Source organism: Scyliorhinus torazame, chromosome 3 (genome assembly GCF_047496885.1).
Source record: "Scyliorhinus torazame isolate Kashiwa2021f chromosome 3, sScyTor2.1, whole genome shotgun sequence".
NCBI classification, from domain to species: Eukaryota; Metazoa; Chordata; class Chondrichthyes; order Carcharhiniformes; family Scyliorhinidae; genus Scyliorhinus; species Scyliorhinus torazame.
Window position 1 is genome coordinate 125,875,563 of NC_092709.1, and position 24,732 is coordinate 125,900,294.

The window sequence follows — 24,732 nt, forward strand, 5'->3', positions numbered from 1 at the left end:
GTTCGGGGAGGCTGATACGGGAGTCGAACCGTGCTGCTGGCCTGCCTTGATCTGCTTTCAAAGCCAGTGATCCAACCGATCTGGGGACCTCTCAGTCCCCCCCCCCACCTCTATATGTCAGTCATATCCACTGCGAACGATAATCTGATTTCTTCTCCCCCCCCCCCCAACACCTGATTCCTAAAACCACTCAAGATGGTCCCCGGTCTTATCCCTCGCCACACTTTGTTCCCGTTCACTAGCCAACTCCAGTTTGCTAGTGCGGTGGCCCCCACTAGAATCCCACCTCCCGCATCCAAAACAAAGGAATTACACTCAAACCATCCACACCCAAACCACCTGCCTCAGGTAGCAAAATTCCTGCACCGTACCCATCTTTCCAAGAGCCTACTTTATCGGGGCTAGCGACTCTTCCACTGATAAGAGTGTCCATCTCCTTCCCTTACCACTCAAAATGTTTGGCAAATTGCTGCTCAAACTCCACCACCAGCACCTTGGCCAGCGTATCCACTGTAATGGGCGCAGCACCATACGGGGAGCTAGTTCCTGCCATCTTTCCTCCAACCATACTCCGCAACGTCGTCTACTTTGTCGGCGGACTAGCACTTGCTCCCGTTCTCCCAATATTCTTTCTTTGGGATTTCAACACCCTGTGGTGCCCATCGCTCTATTGAGATAGGTTTACCCACAAAGTTCCCCAAATTCTAGGAGCCAAAAACCAAGAACTCTAGTGCGAGCCACCTAACGTGTGACCTTCACCTACATGTCGCGACATGTACATTTTTAATCAGAACTTTTTAATTATTACCAGATTAATATATGCATAGATATGGCTAGAAAAAAATTGTTTACATTTAATTTCTGTGTTCGCGGCAAAATAAGGGGTGCCAAAATTATGAGACTGCTTGGGTTTCCCTGATTCTGTTGGTAAGCCACTCAGGGTTCTGCAGCTCAAAGTTTGGGAAACCCTGCATTGCAACAAAGGTTCACTTGATTGCTCATTGGGATGAGAGGGATGCCCTTTGAGAGGCTCAGGAAATCGGATCTATATTCTCTGGGGTTTAGAAGAATAAGGTGCAATTTCATTGAAACATACAAATTTCTGAAAGGATTTGACGGGGTTGACACAGCTGTTTCCCTCACCGTGGAATCTAGAACATGTGGGCACAGTCTCAGGAGAAGGGGCTGATCATTTCGGACACAGATGAGAACACATTTCACTCAAAGCGTTGTGAATTCCTTCTACCCTGGAAGGCTGTGGATGTTCCAGTGTTGAATATATTTATGCCTGAAATAGACAGATTTTTGATGTCTCGGGAATTGAAGGGAGAGAAGTTGAATGCAAAGATCATCCATGATGTTGAATTGCAGAGGAGGCTCAATGGGCTTTCTACTCTACTCCTGTTTTGATTTCGTATGCCCTGATGAGGGTCAAAGGCAAGACAATTGGAATTTTAAAAGTGCAGTCAGAAATATTTCATAGAATTTCATAGAATTTACAGTGCCATTTTGCCCATCGAGTCTGCACCGGCTCTTGGAAAGAGCACCCTGCCCAAGGTCAACAGCACCACCCTATCCCCATAACCCAGCAACCCCACCCAACACTAAGGACAATTTTGGACACTAAGGGCAATTTATCATGGCCAATCCACCTAACCTGCACATCTTTGGACTGTGGGAGGAAACCGGAGCACCCGGAGGAAACCCACGCACACACTGGGAGGATGTGCAGACTCCGCACAGACAGTGACCCAAGCCGGAATCGAACCTGGGACCCTGGAGCTGTGAAGCAATTGTGCTATCCACAATGCTACCGTGCTGCCCTTAAGTATAGTTGGGTAGTTTCTCTGAATACGAGGAGGAGATGGGTTTGGGTGGTGGAAGGTGAGGACTGAAACATGTAAGTGATCAGAGATTACCTAAATGCTGAACCATATGTGTTTTTATGAAACTAGTAGATTCATGGTCACATGAATGCCACTGGTTTTGTATTGCACATTTAACTCAGTTTAAATTCTCAAATTGTCATGGCTCCTGGTTATTGGTTCACATCTGTGGATTGCCAGTCACAGACTCACGGAATAATATAGCGCACAAGAGGCTGTTCGGCCCATCAAGTCTGCACCGACGCGGGAAAGATACCTGACCTGTCTACCTAATCCCATTTTCCAGCACTTGGCCCATAGCATTGAATGTTATGATGTGCCAAGTGCTCATCCAGGTACTTTTTCTTTTCCAATTAAGGGGCAATTTAGTGTGGCTAATCCACCTACCCTGCACATCTTTGGGTTGTGGGGGCAAAACCCACGCAAACACGGGAAGAATGTGCAAACTCCACACGGACAGTGACCCAGAGCTGGGATCTAACCTGGGACTCGGCGCCATGAGACGGCATGCTAACCACTGCACATCTAGGTACTTTTAAAGGATGTGAGGCAACCCGTCTCTACCACCCTCCTAGGCAATGCATTCCAGACCGTCAACGCCCTCTGGATAAAAAATGTTTTCCTCCAATCCCCCCCAAACCCCCTGCCTCTCACTTGAACGTGTGTCCCCTCGTAACTGACCCTTCAACTAAGGTCCTTGTGCGCCTTAAAAGTGATAATCTCCCCTCTAACGACCACCTTCAGTGTCCCTCATGGTGTAGAAGGGGAGATCTCGTCAATCTTATTAAAGCTCAAATATTCCTCGATGACAGGAGATCCTCTCGCAAAACATTTTATCCGCCAACAGCCAAGTATCAAAACTCCAAAGGGGCATGAGTGGGACCAAGCCAACCATCATGTCTACATAATGCAGGGCATGATCAGAGATCATCATTGCTGAATATCCCGACTCCACCACCCCTGGCAGCAAGGACCTACTGACTACAAAAAAGTCAATCGTAGAATAGACCTGGTGGACCTGAGAGAAGACGAGAAACCTTTCACCCCCGGAGTTCAAAAATTTCCAAGAGTCAGCTCCGCCCATCTGCCTCATGAAAGTGAACAATTTGCCATCCCAGAAGGTCTCAAAATTTATCCAGTTGGGGGCCCAAAGTGCAAGTTAAGTCCCCACCCATGAGCAGCTGATGTGAATCCAAATCCAGAATCAATGACTGCAATCTATCAATAATAGTTGTGTCGTCCCAGTTTGGGGCGTATACATTGACCAGCACCACTGGTGCATCTGCTAACAGCCCACTGGCCATGACATACCTCCTATTTGGGTCCATCAAAATCTTCCTCGCTGAGAAGCCTACCCTGTTGATCAGGATCCCAGTCCCCCGAGCCCTGCCACCGAACCCTGAATGAAACAACTGCCCCACCCAACCCCATTCCTAACTTTTTCTGGTCTCCAACTTGTCAATGGTATCCTGCAACAGCACCACATCAGCCTTCAAAGTCTTACGGTGTGTAAACACCTGGGATCCCGTAACCGGGCCACTCAAACCCCTCACATTCCATGTGACCAGCCGAATGGAGGGACATCCACCTGCTCCCCCACTGGGGTCAGTCATTCCCATCCCGTGAGGTGGGCAACACGGTAGCACAGTGGTTAGCACTGTTGCTTCACACACAGCGCCAGGGACCCGGGTTCGATTCCTGCATGGGTCACTGTCTGTGCAGAGTCTGCACGTTCTCCCCATGTCTGAGTGGGTTTCTTCTGGATGCTTCGGTTTCCTACCACAAAGTGCTGAAAGACATACTGTTAGGTAATTTGGACATTCTGAATTCTCCCTCTGTGTACCTGAACAGGTGCTGGTGTATGGCGACTAGGGGATTTTCACAGTGACTTCAGTGCAGTGTTAATGTAAGCCTACTTGTGACAGTAATAAAGATTATTAATAGTTTATCAACCCTTCAGGAATGATTGACGCCAGACCCACCCAAGATGGCCCCCAGCACAAATCGGCAGAGAAAAGTCCCTTATCGCCATGAGAGAACTAAAGCCCCCCTCCCCCACCACCCCCGCCCCACTCCTGCCACCCACCAATACCACACCCAAACAACCAGATAAACTATAGACGAAACCCCAAACACCTCCCTCTCCCTTGCCCCACCTCAACCATCCCATTAATATAACCACTAAACGTAAATCTAAATGAACCCCCTCATATAAGCTACAGATAACACCCATCTCCTCACTTCCGTTAACTAACTAATTAATGTAGCTAATGGAGTAGCACAGTGTCTTCAATAGCCTTAAAATTCCAAAGTACCAAACCAGCCCCTTTCGCCCAAATCTGATTTGTAAATCCAAGTGAGAATAGCAAAAACCGTGAACTTAATGTAAAGCAACAAACAGACAAACAGCTACTTGTACCTCTTCAACCATTAATGACAAAGAACTGACAAATAGAACCCCCCCCCCCAAAAAAAACAAGTATCCCCCCCTTTTCCAAACAAGTTTCCTTCAATTCGGATACAATAAAGTTATTACAATTATTTCAACACTATTTCATCCTTTGGATGAATGCCTCAGCTTCCTCTTGAGTCTGAAAATGAAGTTCATTCTCAAATGTCACCCAAAGATGTGCAGGGTAGATTATGCCAAACCTGTAACCTTCCCATCTTTTGCCCATCTTAAAAAAATTTCATTTCCTGAAACCGGACCACAAATGCCCAAAGTGGCTCCGCAGCATGTGGCTTCTGTCTCAGTGACCTATGGGAACGATACAGCTCAGGATGGGCCACCATTACCCCCCTCTCCCAAATCTTCAGAGCACCTGCACCATGAATTTTGTCAGGTTTGGGTCCTCCAACCCCCCCAGCGATCCATACATCCTCAAAGTCTGTCTTCTCGACCGATTTTCGAGGTTGTCTGTCCTTGCCCTCAGACCTTTCTTATCGGTCACCATCTTCACTATTCCCATTTCCAAGCAAGCAGTTTGGTCGCTCTGCCTCGACAGAGTAGCCCCTACCTCCTGCAACTCCTACTGATTGACTACCATTGCCAGGGCCCGTCGAATCGAGCAAATCGCCGCCTTAGTCGCCTTCTCCTGATCCCTGAAATCGCTCGCCGCAACATCTGTAACTCAACCGCCAAAATATCTACGGTTAGGGGGGTGGGCTGCTAGCACTGTGATCGCCTCCACCGCCATTTTGTTTTCCTTCGATGCACTTGAGGTCTCCAATTCTGAACAAAGAACGTACTAGGGGATTTTCACGCCCTTCGGCCCTCCAAGCCTGCGCCTATCATGATGCCTGTCTAAACTAAAACCTTCAGCACTTCCGGGTTGTTTGTTTCTTCTTTTGGTGTCTGGTTTGACACCTATTATGCATCCCCTTGCTGTGGATGGGCTTAAACAAATTATAAAGATTTGGGCGCTTTCCCAGTTAAAAACGGAAAAAAATCATGATCCCTGGTGGGGGCTCCTCCACGTGTGGCCACTCCGCTACATGCTGCACTGGAAGTCCCCAACCTTTGAACAGTTATAGTTTTTACAGCTTAATAGTTTCAGCCTTGGACCAGTGGTAGCATTCTCAATCCTAATTCATCAAATCAGCCATTTAACTCACTCCAGGGATTTGAGCCAATTATCAAGGCTGGCACTTCAGGGTGAAACACTTCTGAATCTTTTAAATGAGATTCTAAACCAAGGCAAGATTCTTTGTGTGCCGATGGTTGTAAGAGATTCCACAGCTGATGAACTGTAGGTTCTTTTCGCAGCGGCATCACTCAGGCAACATCATTAAAAACACATTATTTCATCTTATTGTTATTGGTGAGACCTTTCTGTGTGCAAGTTGACTGCCTGCAAAATAGCAAAAGTAACTTGTTGATTGGGAACATTCTTCTGGAGGTGTGCAAAGTTCTGCTGAATACAAAGTTATTTAATTTTCTTTCTCCTTCAAATGCAAACAATGACATTAAAGTATTGGCAGCTGTGTTCTCTTCCACAGAATGTTACTTGCTATGTAGCAAATGTTCTTGTAATTTCACAGCCATTAATAAACAATGGACCCTAAGTATCCATTCAAATGATAAGTGCTGCTATTCTATGATTGGGAGAGCAGTGGGGGCACTGGGTGGGGGAGTGAGGTTGGTGGAAGACTGGGTTTCAAAATCTGATTTATTCATGGAGTCTATGCTGCAATGGTTTAATTGAAGATTTGTCTATCTTTAATTAGCATTTGCTGAGGTGTTAAGGTATATTTATGTCCTATGGGAAGGAAATCTGCCATCCATATCTGGTCTGGCTTACATGTGACTCCAGAACCACAACAATGTGGTTGACTGTTAAATGCCCTCTGAAATGGCCTAGCAATCCATCCAGTTCAAGGGGATGGGCAATAAATGCTGGCCTGACCAGTGACGCCCACATCCCATGAACAAATTTTTAAAAAACATGGCACTGAAGGTGTTTAGTTGGACATTTTGTTTATCTGTTTAGCAGACCTGTCTGTTTGATTTGAATAATTTTTACATATGATCGATCTGTAGTTTTTACACTAGTAATTCTTACGAGATATTTCATGACAATTTCTAATTGCTAGTATTTTCTTTTTTAAGAGGCAGTTGGAAGAAATATTAAAGATGCATGTATTTACTTGAAAATCGCATCATTCAGATCAGTAATCAGCAGCCACACTATCTCTGATTGTGTATTTTGAATAAATAGAACTAGACAGACCACTATGCATGAGTCTACTATGTACGAGTACAGAATGCAATCTACAGTATTTTTATGCTGAGTTTTTAAAACCAAAAGTAAACTGGAATATTATGGGCTTGAGAATAAAATATTGAGTTTTGACCTGAATACCCTGTTCATATTCTCATACTTCTACAAAACGCTTGTAGTATTTCCAAATTTAGCCTTGATCTCTTAAACCCATAACACTAAAATTTGTTAATTTACTGTAAGGTTTTTGTTCAGCTAGCCCAAAAAAGCATCCATGCAGTTTTATTTTTATCCTGCTTTATCCTTTTGTGTAATTTACTTAATCCATTCATTTCTCTACCAGGGTACACAAAGCCTCAACCCACATAATGACTATTGCCAACATTTTGTGGACACAGGACATCGGCCCCAAAACTTTATTCGCGATGTTGGTAAGTTAAAGCAATAATAATAGTGTTTGTCTGGTTGCAAGTGAAAATAATAGGCCAGATTTTTGCAGAGCCAGGAACATTCTGCAGACCTTTAATAATTGTAGATTGAAATTCTACAATTTATGCAATAGACGTAATAATCTTTATTGTCACAAGTAGGCTTGGATTAACACTGCTATGAAGGTACTGTGAAAAGCCCCTAGTCGCCACACTCTGGCGCCTGTTCGGGTACACATTGAGAGAATTCAGAATGTCCAATTCACCTAACAAGCATGTCATTTGGGATTTGTGGGAGAAACCAGAGCACCCGGAAGAAACCCACGCTGATACGGAGAAAACGTGCAGACTCGACACAGACAGTGACCCAAGCCAGGAACCGAACCTGGGACCCTGGCGCTGTGCTACCGTGCAGAAGCTGGTGAAGGGCGGATAAAGTCTTAAGCGTGATGAACTGAAACATTGTTAATTCCCTGATCTTTTAAACATTTAAAAAGGCTGAGCCTGTCAATGAGAGTTTAAGAAAATCCTCAGCTGGGTTGTTTTGATTGACAGGCTATGTGGTGTAGGTTAGAAAGAAACATCATCTGGCCATGCAGTTTAAATAGAGTTCTTTGACATTTCTCCAAAGGATATTATACGTAATTATGATTGTTTAGTCGGCAGAGCGATCTGAGTTCACAGTTTGACAGTTTAAAGAGGCTAATAAAGGATTAGCTGACTTTGATGTAGGGTCTTAATGGAAGTCTTTTTTCATGAGAGATTAATCACTTGAGATTTAAAAGTTTTGAATGAGTCTCCTGAACGGGAGTTTTCTCTCACTTATCGAGTGCATAGGAGTGAGTGCTGCATTAGATTGTTAGAAGCTGGAAGGCCAAACAACATCCAAAACTACTGGACCAGGTCCCAGGAAACAGCCAGCTTTGTCACTCACTCGACCCCATGGCCGCCTAGGATCTGCTTCCAGAGTCAGTGTGCTGCACTCAATCCTACCGCTGCCTCCCCGAGCAGAGATTAATGGAGCCCATTAAACCAAGGTGGGTCTGCCTAGTCTGGGTACCCACCTGGGCAGTGAAAATCCGGCGCAACATGTTCTTGTGGTTAATGTTGATTATGGAAAACTGCAGACATTCTATGAATATAAATTATGCCACCATGTTGCTGGGAAAGAATATCCTTATAGTCTGCAATTAGAAAATTATTCAGGAATTATATTTGATGGAATACTTTAGTGAACCTAAACTGTGTTCCACCTGGATTATACAGATTTTCCTCTTTGTGAAATTGTACAATACGATTTTTGTAAAATGTTAAGTTATTTCAAAATTAGTCTGCAGTATACAGTTCTGATTTGCAATAAACAGATAGTTTTGAGGTATGTGTCAGAAAGCACAAACTTTGAATGCTCTGGAGACCCAAATGAAAAATGCAAACATGTTGTAATCAGCAGACAATTCTGATAAAAATCTTGGATTAAATATTTGATGCAACAGTTTAAGGAGCCATATAGTTTGGGATTCCCAGCTGTGATGAACTAGATTTTCCAACTAAAGTCTGCTATTTTTGAAAATGGCATTTATCTCATCACTAAATTTGGATTTGGGTAAGTTGATGTTGCAGTGCAGGTACTAGGATGATCTAAAATTATATATAAAGGTGATTCAACAATTTAATGTTCTAAGCAGATAGTAACAACAGCAGGGAGTTCAGCATAAATGCTCGGCTGTGATCTTCCATTCATACGGACAGAACATCCTGAGCTGAGCACTCCAATTCCTCAAAATATGATCCCTGTGAAATATAGGACCTTTTTTTAAGGCATGTTCGATAATTGGATAACACCAACTGGAAAACACATTTGATGTAAGATCACTGTTAGGAACAGGAGTGAGCCAAGAGGGTGGCACAGTGCTACCTCACAGCGCCAGGGGCCCAGGTTCAATTCAGGCCATGGGTGACTGTGTGGAGTTTGTACTTTTTCCCTGTGACTGCGTTGATTTCCTCCGGATGCTCCGGTTTCTTCGTGGATTGGCCATGCTAAATTGCCCCTTAGTGTCCAAAGATGTGCAGGTTCGGTGGGGTTAGAGGGATAGCAGAGTGGGCTTAGGTATGGTGCTCTTTCAGAGTAGGTGCAGACTCGATGTACCGAAGGCCTCCTTCTGCACCGTAGGGGTTCTATGTTAAGAAGCCCGTCGGCATTTAGTTTTTGCTGACTCTACTGGAAAAGCACATTTCAACCGATGACCTTTCACTGTAAGAAATTCACTTTATATTAAATTATATTTGAGATGTGCATTTTCTAGATTTTAAGGACATCAACAACCGCAATTGATTGGCACAAATTTTAACCTGATCTACTTTCAAAATTTAAGTTTGATTTCTTTTTTTTTAAATCAGGCCTGGCTGACAGATTTGAAGAGTACCCTAAACTCCGTGAGCTGATCAGACTGAAGGACGACCTAATTTCCCAAACTAACACTCCCCCCATGTGAGTGCTTTCTTGTATTCTGGTAAAACTGATGCAGAACAAAAATGCAGATGCTGAAAAAAATATTTATTAAATATGAAGTACTATGTGAAGCGTTACCAATTTAGACTTAAATGCAAGCATTTTTATTGGAAAATATTGCATCTAAGCTGTTGCCATCCACATTGGCTCCTACAAACGTTTACAGATGCACCATAGAAAGCATCCTATCTGGTATCAGAGCCAGGTATGGCAACTGCTCAGCAACCTCGAAGTCCTGACACACATGTGCAGCTGCACAGAAAATTTTAAATAATCAATGCGCTTAAAAGAAATTACTGGGCTGTTGGTGTGGCGTAGGTTTTTGAAATATAAATTATTTTTTACTTGATCCCCTCCCACTTTTTGTGCCCTCTAGATTTAACGGTTATATGATGAGAAATCCACGTGGTTTCATTTTGCAACTCGAGCATAAACAAAGTTGAAGTATCTTGGGGGTTAGGCAGATCTTGCATGTGAAGTACTTTCTTCCTTCAGACTACTATTTTTTGACTATATTTGTTACTTCGGTTTGTGTTTTGGGTTATTAAAAAGAATTTGCATTTATAAAGCTCCTTTGATATTCCCAGGATGTCACAAAGTGTTTTGCAAACAATTGTTTTTTAAATACACGCTCTTGTTCTGTAGACATTTATGGCAATCTAGCTGTGTACTGCAAGATCCCATGATCAACAATAAGATCAGTTAATCTGTTTCTGGTTGAAAGCTGAATGTTGCCTGGGACCCTTGCTCTTTCTGGGATAGCACAGTGGGATTTGTTACATCACCAGAGCAGGCAGACAGGTTTAACAGGCATACAAGCAGAAACTTTTCCCAGCATACAAGTAGAAACTTAAGCGGGAGAATCCAGTTAAGAAAGTCATGCAGTGCTGGTCCGAGACAACAGAAGAGCTCCTACATGACTGCTTGGAGTCAGTGGACTGGTCCATATTTAAGAACTCGGCGACCAACCTAAATGAGTATGTCACCACCGTCACAGACTTTATCGGCAAATGTGTAGAAGACTGCGTACCAAAGAAAGTAGTATGTACATTCCCCAACCAGAAACCCTGGCTTAATCGGGAGATTGACTCCCTTGTGAATGCCAGATCTGACGGCGTTCAAGTCAGGTGACCCTGACCTATACAAGAAATCCAGGTACGACCTCTGCAAAGTCATCAGGGATGCCAAGAGACAGTAACAGACCAAGCTAGAGTCACAGACGAACATCACGGTCTCTCGTCGGTTGTGGCAAAGCAACATAACCGGCTACAAAGCAAAGTCGAGCAGAACAGCCGGAAACAGCGCACCCCTCCCCGATGAACTCAATGCATTCTATGCTCGGTTCTAGCAGGATACCCACAAACCGCTGTCAATTGCCCAGTAGCCCCGCACACACCCTTATCCACCGTCAGAGCTTCCGAAGTCAGATCGGCCTTCTTGAAAGTGAACTCACGGAAGGCGACGGGTCCTGATGGGGTCCCTGGTCACGCTCAGATCCTGCGCGGACTAACTGGCAGATGTGTTTGTGGACATCTTCAACCTCTTCCTATTCCGTTCCAAGGTCCCCACCTGCGTCAAGAAGACCACCATCAAACCAGTGCCAAAGAAGAACCAGGCAACGTGCCTCAACGGCTATCGTCCAGTGGCCTTGACATTGATCGTAACTTCGAGAGATTGGTCATGAGATACATCAACTCCATACTCCTAGAATGCCATCTCCCTGGCCGTACACTCATTCCTGGCGCATCTTGACAACAAGGACTCCTACCTCAGACTCCTATTCATTGACTACAGCTCCGCCTTCAACAAAATGATCCCAGCCAAGCTCATATCAAAGCTCCAAAACCTAGGACTTGGGTCCTCACTCTGCAACTAGATCCTTGACTTTCTGACCCATAGACCACAATCAGTAATGATAAACAACAACACCTGCTCCACGATAGTCCTCAATACCAGGGCCTCACAAGGTTGCGTACTTAGTCCCCTTACTATACTCCCTATACACACACGACTGTGTGGCAAAGTTTGGCTCCAACTTCATCTGCAAGTTTGCTGATGACATGACCGTAGTGGGTCGGATCTCGAGCAACGATGAGTCAGAATGCAGGAGGGAGATAAATAACCTAGTGGAGTGATGTAACGACAACAATCTCTCCTTCAATATCAGCAAAAAAGAGCTGGTCATTGACTTCAGGAAGCAAAGTATCGTACACACCCCTGTCTGCAGCAATGGGGCTGAGGTGGAAATGGTTGACAGCTTCAAATTCCTAGGTGTGCACATCATCAATCATCTGTCCTGGTCCACCCACGGTCGACGTTACTACCAAGAAAGCACAACAGCGCTTATACTTTCTCAGGAAACTAAGGAAATTCGGCACATCCACATTGGCTCCTACAAACTTTTACAGATGCACCATAGAAAGCATCCTATCTGGCTGGCATCCAGGTATGGCAACTGCTCGACCCAAGACTGTAAGAAACTGCAGAGTTGTGAACACCGCCCAGTCCTTCACACAAACCGCCTCCCATCCATTGACTCTGTCTACACCTCCCGCACTGCCTTGGGAAAGCGGGCAGCATAATCAAAGACCCCTCCCACACGGCTTATTCACTCTTCCAGCTTCTTCCATCGGGCAGGAGATACAAAAGTCTGAGAACATGCACCAACAGATTCAAAAACAGATTTTGCCCACTGTTACCAGATTCCTAAGTGGCCTTGACTGATCTGATCTCTTCACACATCTTCTCTACTGAGTAGTGCTACACTCCTGTATGCTTCACCCGATACCTTTGTCTATGTATTTACATTGTGTATTTTATGTTTGCGCTATTTCTTTTCTTTTCATGTACGGAATGATCTGTCTGAACTGTATGCAGAACAATACATTTCACTGTATCTCGGTATACGTGACATTAAACAAATCCAAATCCAGCCCACTTGAAAAATGATAATTTGATAGTGTAGCACTTTCTTGGTACCAAAGTATCAGCATAGATTCTGTCCTTTAAATCTGAGATTGGGGCTTTAATGCCTTGACTTCTGATTGACGGTAGAGTGCAAAGGTTAAGCTAAGATTGATGCTTACTTTGGCGGACACATGTATTTTTATATATGTATTATATAAATATATATATATTTCTAATATATATATAGATTTTTTTTGCAATCTGTATGACAATGAACTTGTCAGCATGTTACCACCATTATCCCTCTGAAAATGGCAGCAATCTCTGAAGTCATCACATGCACAGTTAAATTGAAAATCCACATGTTGGTCTTCTCCAGAGGTGCATTACCATCTCTCCACGTCCCCCATCCGCCCCCCAAAAAAGAATACAATCAATGAGAAATCATTGAACTAACGGTGTTATTAGTCTAGCTATAAAAATCCTTGAAAATCTCTGCGCCTTATGTAATGAGATGCAACTGGATTTTTAGGTGTATGCTATGTTCATTGTTGGGTAAACATCATCACGGGATCTGAAAGAGTAACTTTATATTTGCTGAATTTCAAATTTCTTCGTTGTGATAAATTCGACATAGTGAAAAATATTTTTAACAAGGTTTATTTTATCTCCACCTTAATACCATGTCTGTTCTAATCACTTAGTTTACTACATTTAAAATTTTGAATTGAAGAATAACCAATGTATTTTACTTTCTGGTTTGCTGTCTGTGAGAATACTTCATTAGATTGGGTGCTTCATCCTGCTTGCTGACACCACTGCTGCTGAACACCTGGAAGCCCCCTAGACTGCACACCATGTTCAAACTAACTCCATTGCTTTGCTGTTGACCACAAAATACAGTCCCGTGTTCTTATTCTCAATGTAACTGTTCATTGCAATAGATATGGTTTTATTAACACACATTTGCCCTTTCATTCATAACCCAACTGAAAGTTTGAGACCAATAGACTTTACAAATATGTGCTCCTAGCAGCACATTTGCACCGAACATCCTGTGCACTATAGTATTCGAGGCCAAATTCCTGCCTATATAGTTTTACTAAGTTAACGACTGAGAATACAGAACCAGCAGCAGATATTCATAAAACTTACTTGGTGTTTTGTTATGCTCTTGACGTAGCATAAGCTGCTTCCTTGATGTGCACTCTGACAAAGGAACGTTCAGACTTGGAGATAGCTTTAACACATTCATTAAACTGTTAACGATTCTCCTACTTGGGATTCGACTCTCCTGTCAATCCTGCTATAGCTACTCAGACTAACTAACCAGTCTGCTACAATCCACGTGGTGGGTGTGATGTGTTTCAATCAACCCTGCCTGTACTCACTAAGTGTCTCCACTGGAAAGAGAAAGATAATGTGTGCTGTGTCCTTTTATATGGGTAGCCCCCTTGTGGTAGTGTCACGTGTGTGTGTGTGTGTGTCTTGACTACCCATTGGTTGAGTCCTATCTTACTGACCTATTGGTTGAATGTCTGTGTGTCATGTCTCTGGTGCTCCCTCTAGTGTCTATCTAGGTGTAGTGTCTTTATGTTAACCCCTTGTGTATTTACAGTGATGCATATCACCACACTTAGAATTAACTTTTTGTTTATAAAAAGGTATTTACCAGCTGATCTAGAGACGTTTGATATTAGAGACTTGAACTGCAAGTTTGATGTTATTTTGGTGGAGCCTCCCTTGGAAGAATACTACAGAGAGACTGGGGTAACAGCCATTGAGAAGTGTTGGACTTGGGATGATGTGAGTTGTGTACATTTGCTGGCAATATTTAATTTTATTTTGATGCAAACATTCTACAAAAGGTTTTTTGTCTGTAAAGTCACATTTTTCAAACAAAGTTATGTGTTCTCAGTTGTTACTTCTGCCTCTTAACTTCAATCTATGTCCCCTGGTTTTAGAACTCTCCACCAAGGGAAACAATTTTATCCTGTCTACCCTATCTCTTCCCTCAAAATGTTGTACACCTCAATTAAGTCACCCCTTGGCCTTCTTTGTTCCAAAGAAAATAACCCCAACCTATCCAAAGCCACACTTTTCTAGCGCTGGCAACATTCTTGTAAACCTCCCCTGCACTCTCTCCAGAGCAATTATATGCTTCCTGTAATGTGGCAACCAGAACTGCACACACTATTCCAGTTGTGGCCCCACCAGTGTTTTATACAATTTTAACTTTATCCTTACTTTTATATTCTATCCCTCTGTCAGTGAAGGACAGCATTCCATATGCTTTCTTCACAACCTTGCCTACTTGAACCTCTGCCTTTAGGGATCTGTGTACCTGTACGCCACGATCTTTCATTTCATCTACCCCTCTTCGTATATTACCATTTATTGTGCACTCCCTATAACCGTTTACTGTTTGACCCCCCCCCCCCCCCCCCCCCCCCCCTAAATGCATGACCTCCTACTTCCTGGTGTTAAATTCCATCTGTCATCTGTCACTTTATCGCCCACTCCACCAAACCATCTGCTATTCTGGACATTGTAGCCATCTTCTACACTGTCCACCACTTGGCCAATTTTTGTATAGTCTGCAAATTTCCCAATCGTGCTCCCCACGTTCATTAATATATAACACAAACAGTAAGGATCCCAACACTGAGCGCTGTGGAACACCAGTTGAAACAACTTTCCAATTGCAAGGGCAGCCATCGACCGTTACCATTTGTTTCCTGTTACTCAGTCAACTTTTTATCCAGTTTGCCATGTTGCCTTGTATGCCATGGACTTTCGCTTTTTTGACCAAGCCCTGTGGAACACCACTTGAAACAACTTTCCAATTGCAGGGGCAGCCATCGACCGTTACCATGTGTTTCCTGTTACTGAGTCAACTTTTTATCCAGTTTGCCACGTTGCCTTGTATGCCATGGACTTTTGCTTTTTTGACCAATCTGCCATGTGGGACTTTGTCAACGCCTTACTAAAATCCATGGACACCACATCCACTGCACTACTTTCATCAACCCTTGTCACCTTCCTCAAAGAATTTGATCAAATTTGTAAGGCAAAATCTTCCTTTAACAAATCCATGCTGACTATCCCTGATTAGGCCATGCCTTTCTATGTGACAGTTAATCCTAAATCTTATCTCTCAGGATTGATTCTACTAATTTGCCCACCACCGAGTAAGGCTAACTGGCCTATAACTGTTCGGCATTTATTTTGATCCCTTTTTAAACAATGGTACCACGTTTGCATTTCTCCAGTCCTCTGGATCTCCCCCTGTGTCTAGTGAGGATTGCAAAATCATCCTCCGAGCATCTGCTATCTCCTTCCTGACCTCCTTCAGTAGCCTCAAAAACAATTTATCTGGCCCTGGCGACTTATCAACTTTCAAGGATTTCAATCCTTTGAGTATTTCTCTCTTTGATTATCCCATCCAGTATCTCTGTGTTCCTCCTGCAACTACTATATCTGCATCATCCATTTCCTTTATAAATGCGGAGACCAGGGCAGCACGGTGGTACAGTGGTAGCACTGCAGTTTCACGGCGCCGAGGTCCCAGGTTTGATCCCGGCTCTGGGTCACTGTCCATGTGGAGTTTGCGCATTCTCCCTGTGTTTGCGTGGGTTTCGCCCCCACAATCCAAAGATGTGCACGGTAGGTGGATTGAACATGCTAAATTGCCCCTTAATTGGAAAAAATGAATTGGGTACTCTAAATTAATTTTTTTTAAAATAAAAAATAAATAAAAAATTAATAAATGTGGAGACAAAACCCTTCCCACAACCTCTGCATCTGGTCACACGTTCCTCTCTTCATCTCTGATAGGTCCCACATTTTCCTTAACTAACCTTTTACCATTAATATATTGGTAAAACAGCTTTGGGTTTTCTTTAACTTGCTAATCTTTTTTCATGCCATCTCTTTGATTCTGATATTTCCTTTTTGACTTTGTCCCTGTACTTTCTATACTCGTCTAGGCTATCTGCAGTGCATAGTTCTTTGTGCTTATCATACACTTTCTTTTTCTGCTTGATGTTTCTCTAGACAATCAGGGGATCTAGATTTGACAGTACCACTCTTATTTTTGTAGGTGTTATGTCTACTTTGTACATTTAAGATCTCTCCTTTTAGTGCTTCCCACTGGTTGTATCCTCTAGCAATGCTAGCCAGTCCACCTCAGCCAAATCCCTTCCCATTTCTACAAAATTTACCTTCTCCCCCCCCCCACACTCTTTCCCCCCCCCCCCCCCCCCCCACCACACACACACACACACACACTCCTTCATTTCTGTCCTTTTCCATGGTAATACTGAATCTTGTGATCACTATCCCCGATATGGTGACCAACTGTCATTTCACCCACTTGTCTTTCTTTGGTTCTCAAGACTAGGTCTAGTATTGCATCTCCTCTCGTTGGGTTTGTCACTAATTGGGTGAAAAAACTTTCCTGGACACACTGCATGAATTTTTCTCCCTCAATTCCCCTTATATTGTTTCATTCCCAGTTGATATTGGGATAGTTCAAATCTCCTATTATTGCCTCCTGGACTCACAGGCAGAAATTTGCCTACATATTTGTTCTTCTAGTTCCCTGTCACAATTTGGGATCTAGCAGTGTCACTGCCCCTTTTTTATTTCTAAGCTCAACCCATAAAGCCTTGTTTGTTGACCCGTTTAGTATATCATCCCTTCTCACAACTGGAATTGATTCCTTAACCATTAGTGTTACACCCCCGCCTTCTTTATCTCCCCCTCTGTCTTGCCTGAAAATTCTGTATCCAGGGATATTGAGCTGCCAATTTTGCCCCTCCTTTAGCTAGGTTTCTGTTATTGCAATGACATCCTGCTGCCATGTGTCTACCTGTGCTCTTAACTCATCTAACCCTGTTTGTAATGCTCCTTGCATTGAAGTATAAACTGTTTAACCCCACCATTTTCCCTTGCTGGACACTTTTAAAACTTTGCTTCTCCTGTCAATCATCACATCTTCTACATCACTAGCTAGGTTCTACCTCCATTTTCCTGATCTGAGTTTGACCTATCTGATCCTACTCTTGGGACCCCATCCCCTGCCACATCAGTTTACGTACTCCCCAACAGAACTAGCAAACACCCCCGCAAGGATATTGGTCCCAGCTCTGCCTGGGTGCGACCTGTCCAGTTTCTACAGGTTTCACCTGTCCCAGAACTGGTTGGTCCTAGTGCCTAATCTGAATGCCTCCCGGCTACACCATCTCTCCAGCCACGTATTCATCTGATCTATCCTCTTATTCCTGTTCTCTGTAGCGCATGGAACTGGGAGTTATCCTGAGATGACGACATTTGAGGTCCTGCATTTTAGTTTATCTATTAACTTCCTGTACTCAGCTTGCAGGTCCTCATCCTTATGTTCCTGTAATGACCAGCCAATTTGGTGCCATCTCATTTATCTTATTTTGAATGCAGTGTTCATTCAGATAAAGAGACTTTAATTTTGTTTTGCCGTTTTCCCCTGCTCTGACCCTGTTGTGGAGATGCCGGCGTTGGACTGGGGTGAGCACAGTACGAAGTCTTACAACACCAGGTTAAAGTCCAACAGGTTTGTTTCGAGGTCACTAGCTTTCGGAGCGCTGCTCCTTCCTTTTGTCTATATATTTGTTTCTGGAACATACCTCTTCATTCACCTGAGGAAGGAGCAGCGCTCCGAAAGCTAGTGACATCGAAACAAACCTGTTGGACTTTAACCTGGTGTTGTAAGACTTCTTACTGTGCTCACCCCAGTCCAACGCCGGCATCTCCACATCATGGCTACCATCGACACCGCAAACTGCCAGCTCAAAGTGGAGAGGATCTCCAGGAAGATCGCGCATATAGACACTGACACTAAGTTATTGTCTATATATTTGTTTCTGGAACATACCTCTTCATTCACCTGAGGAAGGAGCAGCGCTCCGAAAGCTAGTGACATCGAAACAAACCTGTTGGACTTTAACCTGGTGTTGTAAGACTTCGCACTGACCCTGTTTGTTAGTGCAATTTTCTATTTGTATGAATTCTGTGATTCTATTCTAAGCTAAAAAAGAGTAAGGACTAGGCAACCGTACAGGAGAGCAACATGAACAATGATAACCAGAAGAGAGAAAATGTACAATTAGAAACTTCCTAAATTTTCCCATACTTGAACCCTCTTCTCCATTTGTTTAGTGCAAAGCCCAAGTTATTTGATTCACCAAAACACTGGCACCAGCACGATTCAAGTGAAGCCTGCCTCAACAGAACTTTCCTGAGTATTGGTGCCAGCGCCCCACACATTGAAACCCATTTCCTGCACACTAATCTTTGAGCCATACATTCAAATCTCTGAGCTTATTTCCCCTATTCCAGTATGCTAGTGGCTTGGAGTAATCTAGCGATTATATATTTCATGGTTCTGCTTTTTAATATAGACCCTAGTTGTTCATACTCCATCAGGAGAACCTTTTCTTAGTCGTACCTACATGGGCCACAACAACTGGATCTTTCCCCTCCCACATCACATTACTCTACAGTCTTGAGGAGATATCCTTAACCTTGACACTGGGCAGGCCAATGCAACCTACAAGTTGCTCTTGGCTGCAAAGAACAGTATTCTTGTACCTATATTGTACCCTACCACAACTACATTCCTTTTCACTCCCACAATGAGAATGGACCCCTGGTACCAACTGTTTGTTTCTTCATCCTCCCTGATGCCCCTGCTCTCGTCCATGCAGTCTACAAGAACCTCAAACCTGTTGAGTAGTGCCAAGAGCTGAGACTCCTCCAGTGCTACTTTTGGATCCCCACATCTTCCTCTCATTGTTGCACCTTCCTGTACCGGAACATGGACCAAATTTGAAGTAGTTGACTTGAGGGATGTGACTGCCTCCTGGAATAAAATGTCCAGATAACCTTCCTCCCTGATGCATTGCAGTATCCGATGCTGGGACTCCCACTCTTAAATTCTGAACCAAAGTTCCTCAAGCTGCAGACACTTAACTGTAGTTGTGCTGTTATGGATTACACTGGTGTGCACCAGCTCTCATATGCTACAATAGAACATAGAACATTACAGCGCAGTACAGGTCCTTCGGCCCTCTATATTGCGCCGACCTGTGAAACCACTCTAAAGCCCATCTACAGTATTCCCTTATCGTCCATATATCTATCCAATGACCATTTGAATGCCCTTCGTGTTGGCGAGTCCACTACTGTTGCAGGCAGGGCATTCCACATCCTTACTACTCTCTGAGTAAAGAACCTACTTCTGACATCTGTTTTATATCTATCTCCCCTCAATTTAAAGCAATGTCCTCTCGTGCTAGACATCACCATCCGAGGAAAAAGGCTCTCACTGTCCACCCTATCCAATCCTCTGATCATCTTGTACGCCTCAATTAAGTCACCTCTTAACCTTCTTCTCTCTAACGAAAACAGCCTCAAGTCCCTCAGCCTTTCCTCATAAGATCTTCCCTCCATACCAGGCGACATTCTGGTAAATCTCCTCTGCACCCTCTCCAATGCTTCCACATCCTTCCTATAATGTGGCGACCAGAATTGCACGCAATACTCCAAATGTGGCCGCACCAGAGTTTTGTACAGCTGCAACATGACCTCATGGCTCCGAAACTCAATCCCTCTACCAATAAAAGCTAACACACAGTACGCCTTCTTAACAACCCTCTCAACCTGGGTGGCAATTTTCAGGGATCTATGTACATGGACACCGAGATCTCTCTGCTCATCCACACTGCCAAGAATCTTACCATTAGCCCAGTACTCTGTCTTCCTGTTATTCCTTCCAAAATGAATCACCTCACACTTTTCTGCATTAAACTCCATTTGCCACCTCTCAGCCCAACGCTGCAGCTTATCTATGTCCCTCTGTAACTTGTAACATCCATCCGCACTGTCCACAACTCCACCGACTTTAGTGTCATCTGCAAATTTACTCACCCATCCTTCTACGCCCTCCTCCAGGTCATTTACAAAAATGACAAACAGCAGTGGCCCCAAAACAGATCCTTGTGGTACGCCACTAGTAACTGGACTCCAGTCTGAACATTTCCCATCAACCACCACCCTTTGTCTTCTTCCAGCTAGCCAATTTCTGATCCAAACTGCTAAATCTCCCTGAATCCCATGCCTCCGTATTTTCTGTAGTAGCCTACCGTGGGGAACCTTATCAAACGCTTTACTGGAATCCATATACACCACATCAACTGCTTTATCCTCATCCACCTGTTTGGTCGCCTTCTCAAAGAACTCAATAAGGTTTGTGAGGCACGACTTACCCTTCACAAAACCGTGTTGACTATCTCAAATCAAATTATTCCTTTCCAGGTGATTATACATCCTATCTCTTATAAACCTTTCCAAGATTTTGCCCACAACAGAAGTAAGGCTCACTGGTCTTTAGTTACCTGGGTTGTCTCTACTCCCCTTCTTGAACAAGGGGACAACATTTGCTATCCTCCAGTCTTCTGGCACTATTCCTGTAGACAAAGATGACTTAAAGATCAAAGTCAAAGGCTCAGCAATCTCCTCCCTAACTTCCCAGAGAATCCTAGGATAAATCCCATCTGGCCCAGGGGACTTATCTATTTTCACACGTTCCAGAATTGCTAACACCTCCTCCTTATGAACCTCAAGCCCTTCCCGTCTAGTAGCCTGAATCTCAGTATTCTCCTCGACAACATTGTCTTTTTCCTGTGTGAATACTGACGAAAAATATTCATTTAGCACCTCTCCTATCTCCTCAGACTCCAAGCACAACTTCCCACTACTGTCCTTGACTGGCCCTACTCTTACCCTAACCATTCGTTTATTCCTGACATATCTATAGAAAGCTTTAGGGTTACCTTTGATCCTACCTGCTAAAGACTTCTCATGTCCCCACCTGGCTCTTCTTAGCTCTCTCTTTAGGTCTTCCGAGCTAACTTGTAACTCTTGAGCGTCCTAACTGAACCTTCATGTCTCATCTTTACATAAGCCTCCTTCTTCCTCTTGACAAGTGTTTCGACTGCTTTAGTAAACCACGGTTCCCTTGCTCGACCACGTCCTCCCTGCCTGACAGGTACATACTTATCAAGGACACGCAGTAGCTGTTCCTTGAACAAGCTCCACATTTCCATTGTGCCCATCCCCTGCAGTTTTCCTCTCCATCCGATGCATCCTGCCTCATTGCATCATAATTGCCTTTCCCCCAGATATAACTCTTGCCCTGCGGTATATACCTATCCCTTTCCATCACTAAAGTAAACGTAATCGAATTGTGGTCACTATCACCAAAGTGCTCACCTACCTCCAAATCTAACACCTGTCCTGGTTCATTACCCAGTACCAAATCCAATATGGCCTCACCTCTCGTTGGCCTATCTACATACTGTGTCAGGAAACCTTCCTGCACACATTGGACAAAAACGGACCCATCTAAAGTACTCGAACTATAGCGTTTCCAGTCAATATTTGGAAAGTTAAAGTCCCCCATAACAACTACCCTGTTGCTTTCGGTCCTATCCAGAATCATCTTTGCAATCCTTTCCTCTACATCTCTGGAACTTTTCAGAGGCCTATAGAAAGCCCCTAACAGGGTGACCTCGCCTTTCCTGTTTCTAACCTCAGCCCATACTACCTCAGTAGACGTGTCCTCATCAAATGTCCTTTCTGCCACCGTAATACTGTCCTTGACTAACAATGCCACCCCTCCCCCTCTTTTACCACCTTCTCTGAGCTTACTGAAATATCTAAACCCCGGCACCTGCCCTGTCCCATTCTTGTCCCTGCTCTATCCATGCCTCCGAAATGGCCACAACATCGAAGTCCCAGGTACCAACCCATGCCGCAAGTTCACCCACCTTATTCCATGTGCTCCTGGCATTGAAGAAGACACACTTTAAACCACCTTCCTGCCTGCCGGTACACTCCTGCAACTTTGAAACTTTACTCATGACCTCACTACTCTCAACCTCCTGTATACTGGAGCTACAATTCAGGTTCCCAAGCCCCTGCTGAACTAGTTTAAACCCTCCCGAAGAGCATTAGCAAATTTCCCCCCCAGGATATTGGTACCCCTCTGGTCCAGGTGTAGACCATCCCGTTTGTAGAGGTCCCACCGACCCCAGAATGAGCCCCAATTATCCAGAAATCTGAAACCTTCCCTCCTGCACCATCCCTGTAGCCACGTGTTCAACTCTTCTCTCTCCCTATTCCTCGTCTCGCTATCGCGTGGCACGGGTAACAACCCAGAGATAATAACTCTGTTTGTCCTCGATCTAAGTTTCCACCCTTGCTCCCTGAATTCCTGCCTTACAGCCCTATCCCTTTTCCTACCTATGTCGTTGGTACCTATGTGGACCACGACTTGGGGCTGCTCCCCCTCCCCCTTAAGGATCCCGAAAACACGAGATGAGACATCACTCACCCTGGCACCTGGGAGGCAACACACCAACTGCGAGTCTCTCTCGTTCCCACAGAATCTCCTATCTAGCCCCCTAACTATGGAGTCTCCAATGACTAATGCTCTACTCCTCTCCCCCCTTCCCTTTTTTAAAAAAAAAAAAATATATTTTATTGAAAATTTTTGGTCAACCATCACAGTACATTGTGTATCCCTTACACAATAATATAACAGTATAAATAACAATGACCTGTTTTATAAACAAAGAATAAATAATATATAACAAAAACGAAAACTAAAACTAAATGGCAACTGCCTTGTCTCAGATAAACACTCTCCAAAAATATGATTTAACAGTCCAATATACAATTATTTATAGCAACGACCTATACATATTATACATATATATTAACAACCCTGAGAGTCCTTCTGGTTCCTCCCCTCCCTCCCCCCTCCCCCCCCCCTGGGCTGCTGCTGCTGCCTTCTTCTTTCCCATTCCCTCTATCTTTCTGTGAGGTATTCGACGAACGGTTGCCACCGCCTGGTGAACCCTTGAGCCGATCCCCTTAGGACGAACTTAATCCGTTCCATCTTTATAAACCCTGCCATGTCATTTATCCAGGTCTCCACCCCCGGGGGCTTGGCTTCCTTCCACATCAACAGTATCCTGCGCCGGGCTACTAGGGACGCAAAGGCCAAAACATCGGCCTCGCTCGCCTCCTGCACTCCCGGCTCTTGTGCAACCCCAAATATAGCCAACCCCCAGCTTGGTTCGACCTGGACCCCCACTACTTTCGAAAGCACCTTTGTCACCCCCACCCAGAACCCCTGTAGTGCCAGACAGGACCAGAACATGTGGGTGTGATTCGCTGGGCTTCTCGAGCATCTCGCACACCTATCCTCTACCCCAAAAAATTTACTGAGCCGTGCTCCAGTCATATGCGCCCTGTGTAACACCTTAAATTGAATCAGGCTTAGCCTGGCACACGAGGACGATGAGTTTACCCTACTTAGGGCATCCGCCCACAGCCCCTCCTCAATCTCCTCCCCCAGCTCTTCTTCCCATTTCCCTTTCAGCTCATCTACCATAATCTCCCCCTCGTCCCTCATTTCCCTATATATATCTGACACCTTACCGTCCCCCACCCATGTCTTTGAGTTCACTCTGTCCTGCACCTCATGCGTCGGGAGCTGCGGGAATTCCCTCACCTGTTGCCTCGCAAAAGCCCTCAGTTGCATATACCGGAATGCATTCCCTTGGGGCAACCCATATTTCTCGGTCAGCGCTCCCAGACTTGCGAACTCCCCATGCACAAACAGATCTTTCAGTTGCGTTACTCCTGCTCTTTGCCATATTCCAAATCCCCCATCCATTCTCCCCGGGGCAAACCTATGATTATTTCTTATCGGGGACCCCACCAAGGCTCCCGGCTTTCCCCTATGCCGTCTCCACTGTCCCCAAATTTTCAAAGTCGCCACCACCACCGGGCTTGTGGTGTATTTCTTCGGTGAGAACGGCAATGGGGCCGTCACCATAGCTTGTAGGCGAGTCCCCCTACAGGACGCCCTCTCCAATCTCTTCCACGCCGCTCCCTCCTCTTCTCCCATCCACTTACTCACTGTTGAGATATTGGCGGCCCAGTAGTACTCACTTAGGCTCGGTAGTGCCAGCCCCCCCCCCTATCCCTACTACGCTGTAAGAATCCCTTCCTCACTCTCGGGGTCTTCCCGGCCCACACAAAACTCTTTTCGATCCTTTTGAAAAAAGCCTTCGTGATCACCACCGGGAGGCACTGAAACACAAAGAGGAATCTCGGGAGGACTACCATTTTAATCGCCTGCACCCTCCCTGCCAGTGACAGGGATACCATGT

At 44.5% G+C, this 24,732-nt stretch overlaps 1 protein-coding gene across 2 annotated transcripts in view; it reads left to right on the plus strand.

The window, feature by feature from the left end:
- Positions 1 to 24,732, plus strand: part of mettl14 (methyltransferase 14, N6-adenosine-methyltransferase non-catalytic subunit) — a 117,043-nt gene that overhangs the window by 76,029 nt on the left and 16,282 nt on the right. For both annotated transcript variants that reach the window (XM_072496179.1, XM_072496180.1), the window contains 3 exons: positions 6,951 to 7,038; positions 9,433 to 9,523; positions 14,116 to 14,257. In XM_072496179.1, coding sequence (XP_072352280.1) covers positions 6,951 to 7,038; positions 9,433 to 9,523; positions 14,116 to 14,257 — 321 coding nt within the window. The remainder of the gene's footprint in view (positions 1 to 6,950; positions 7,039 to 9,432; positions 9,524 to 14,115; positions 14,258 to 24,732) is intronic.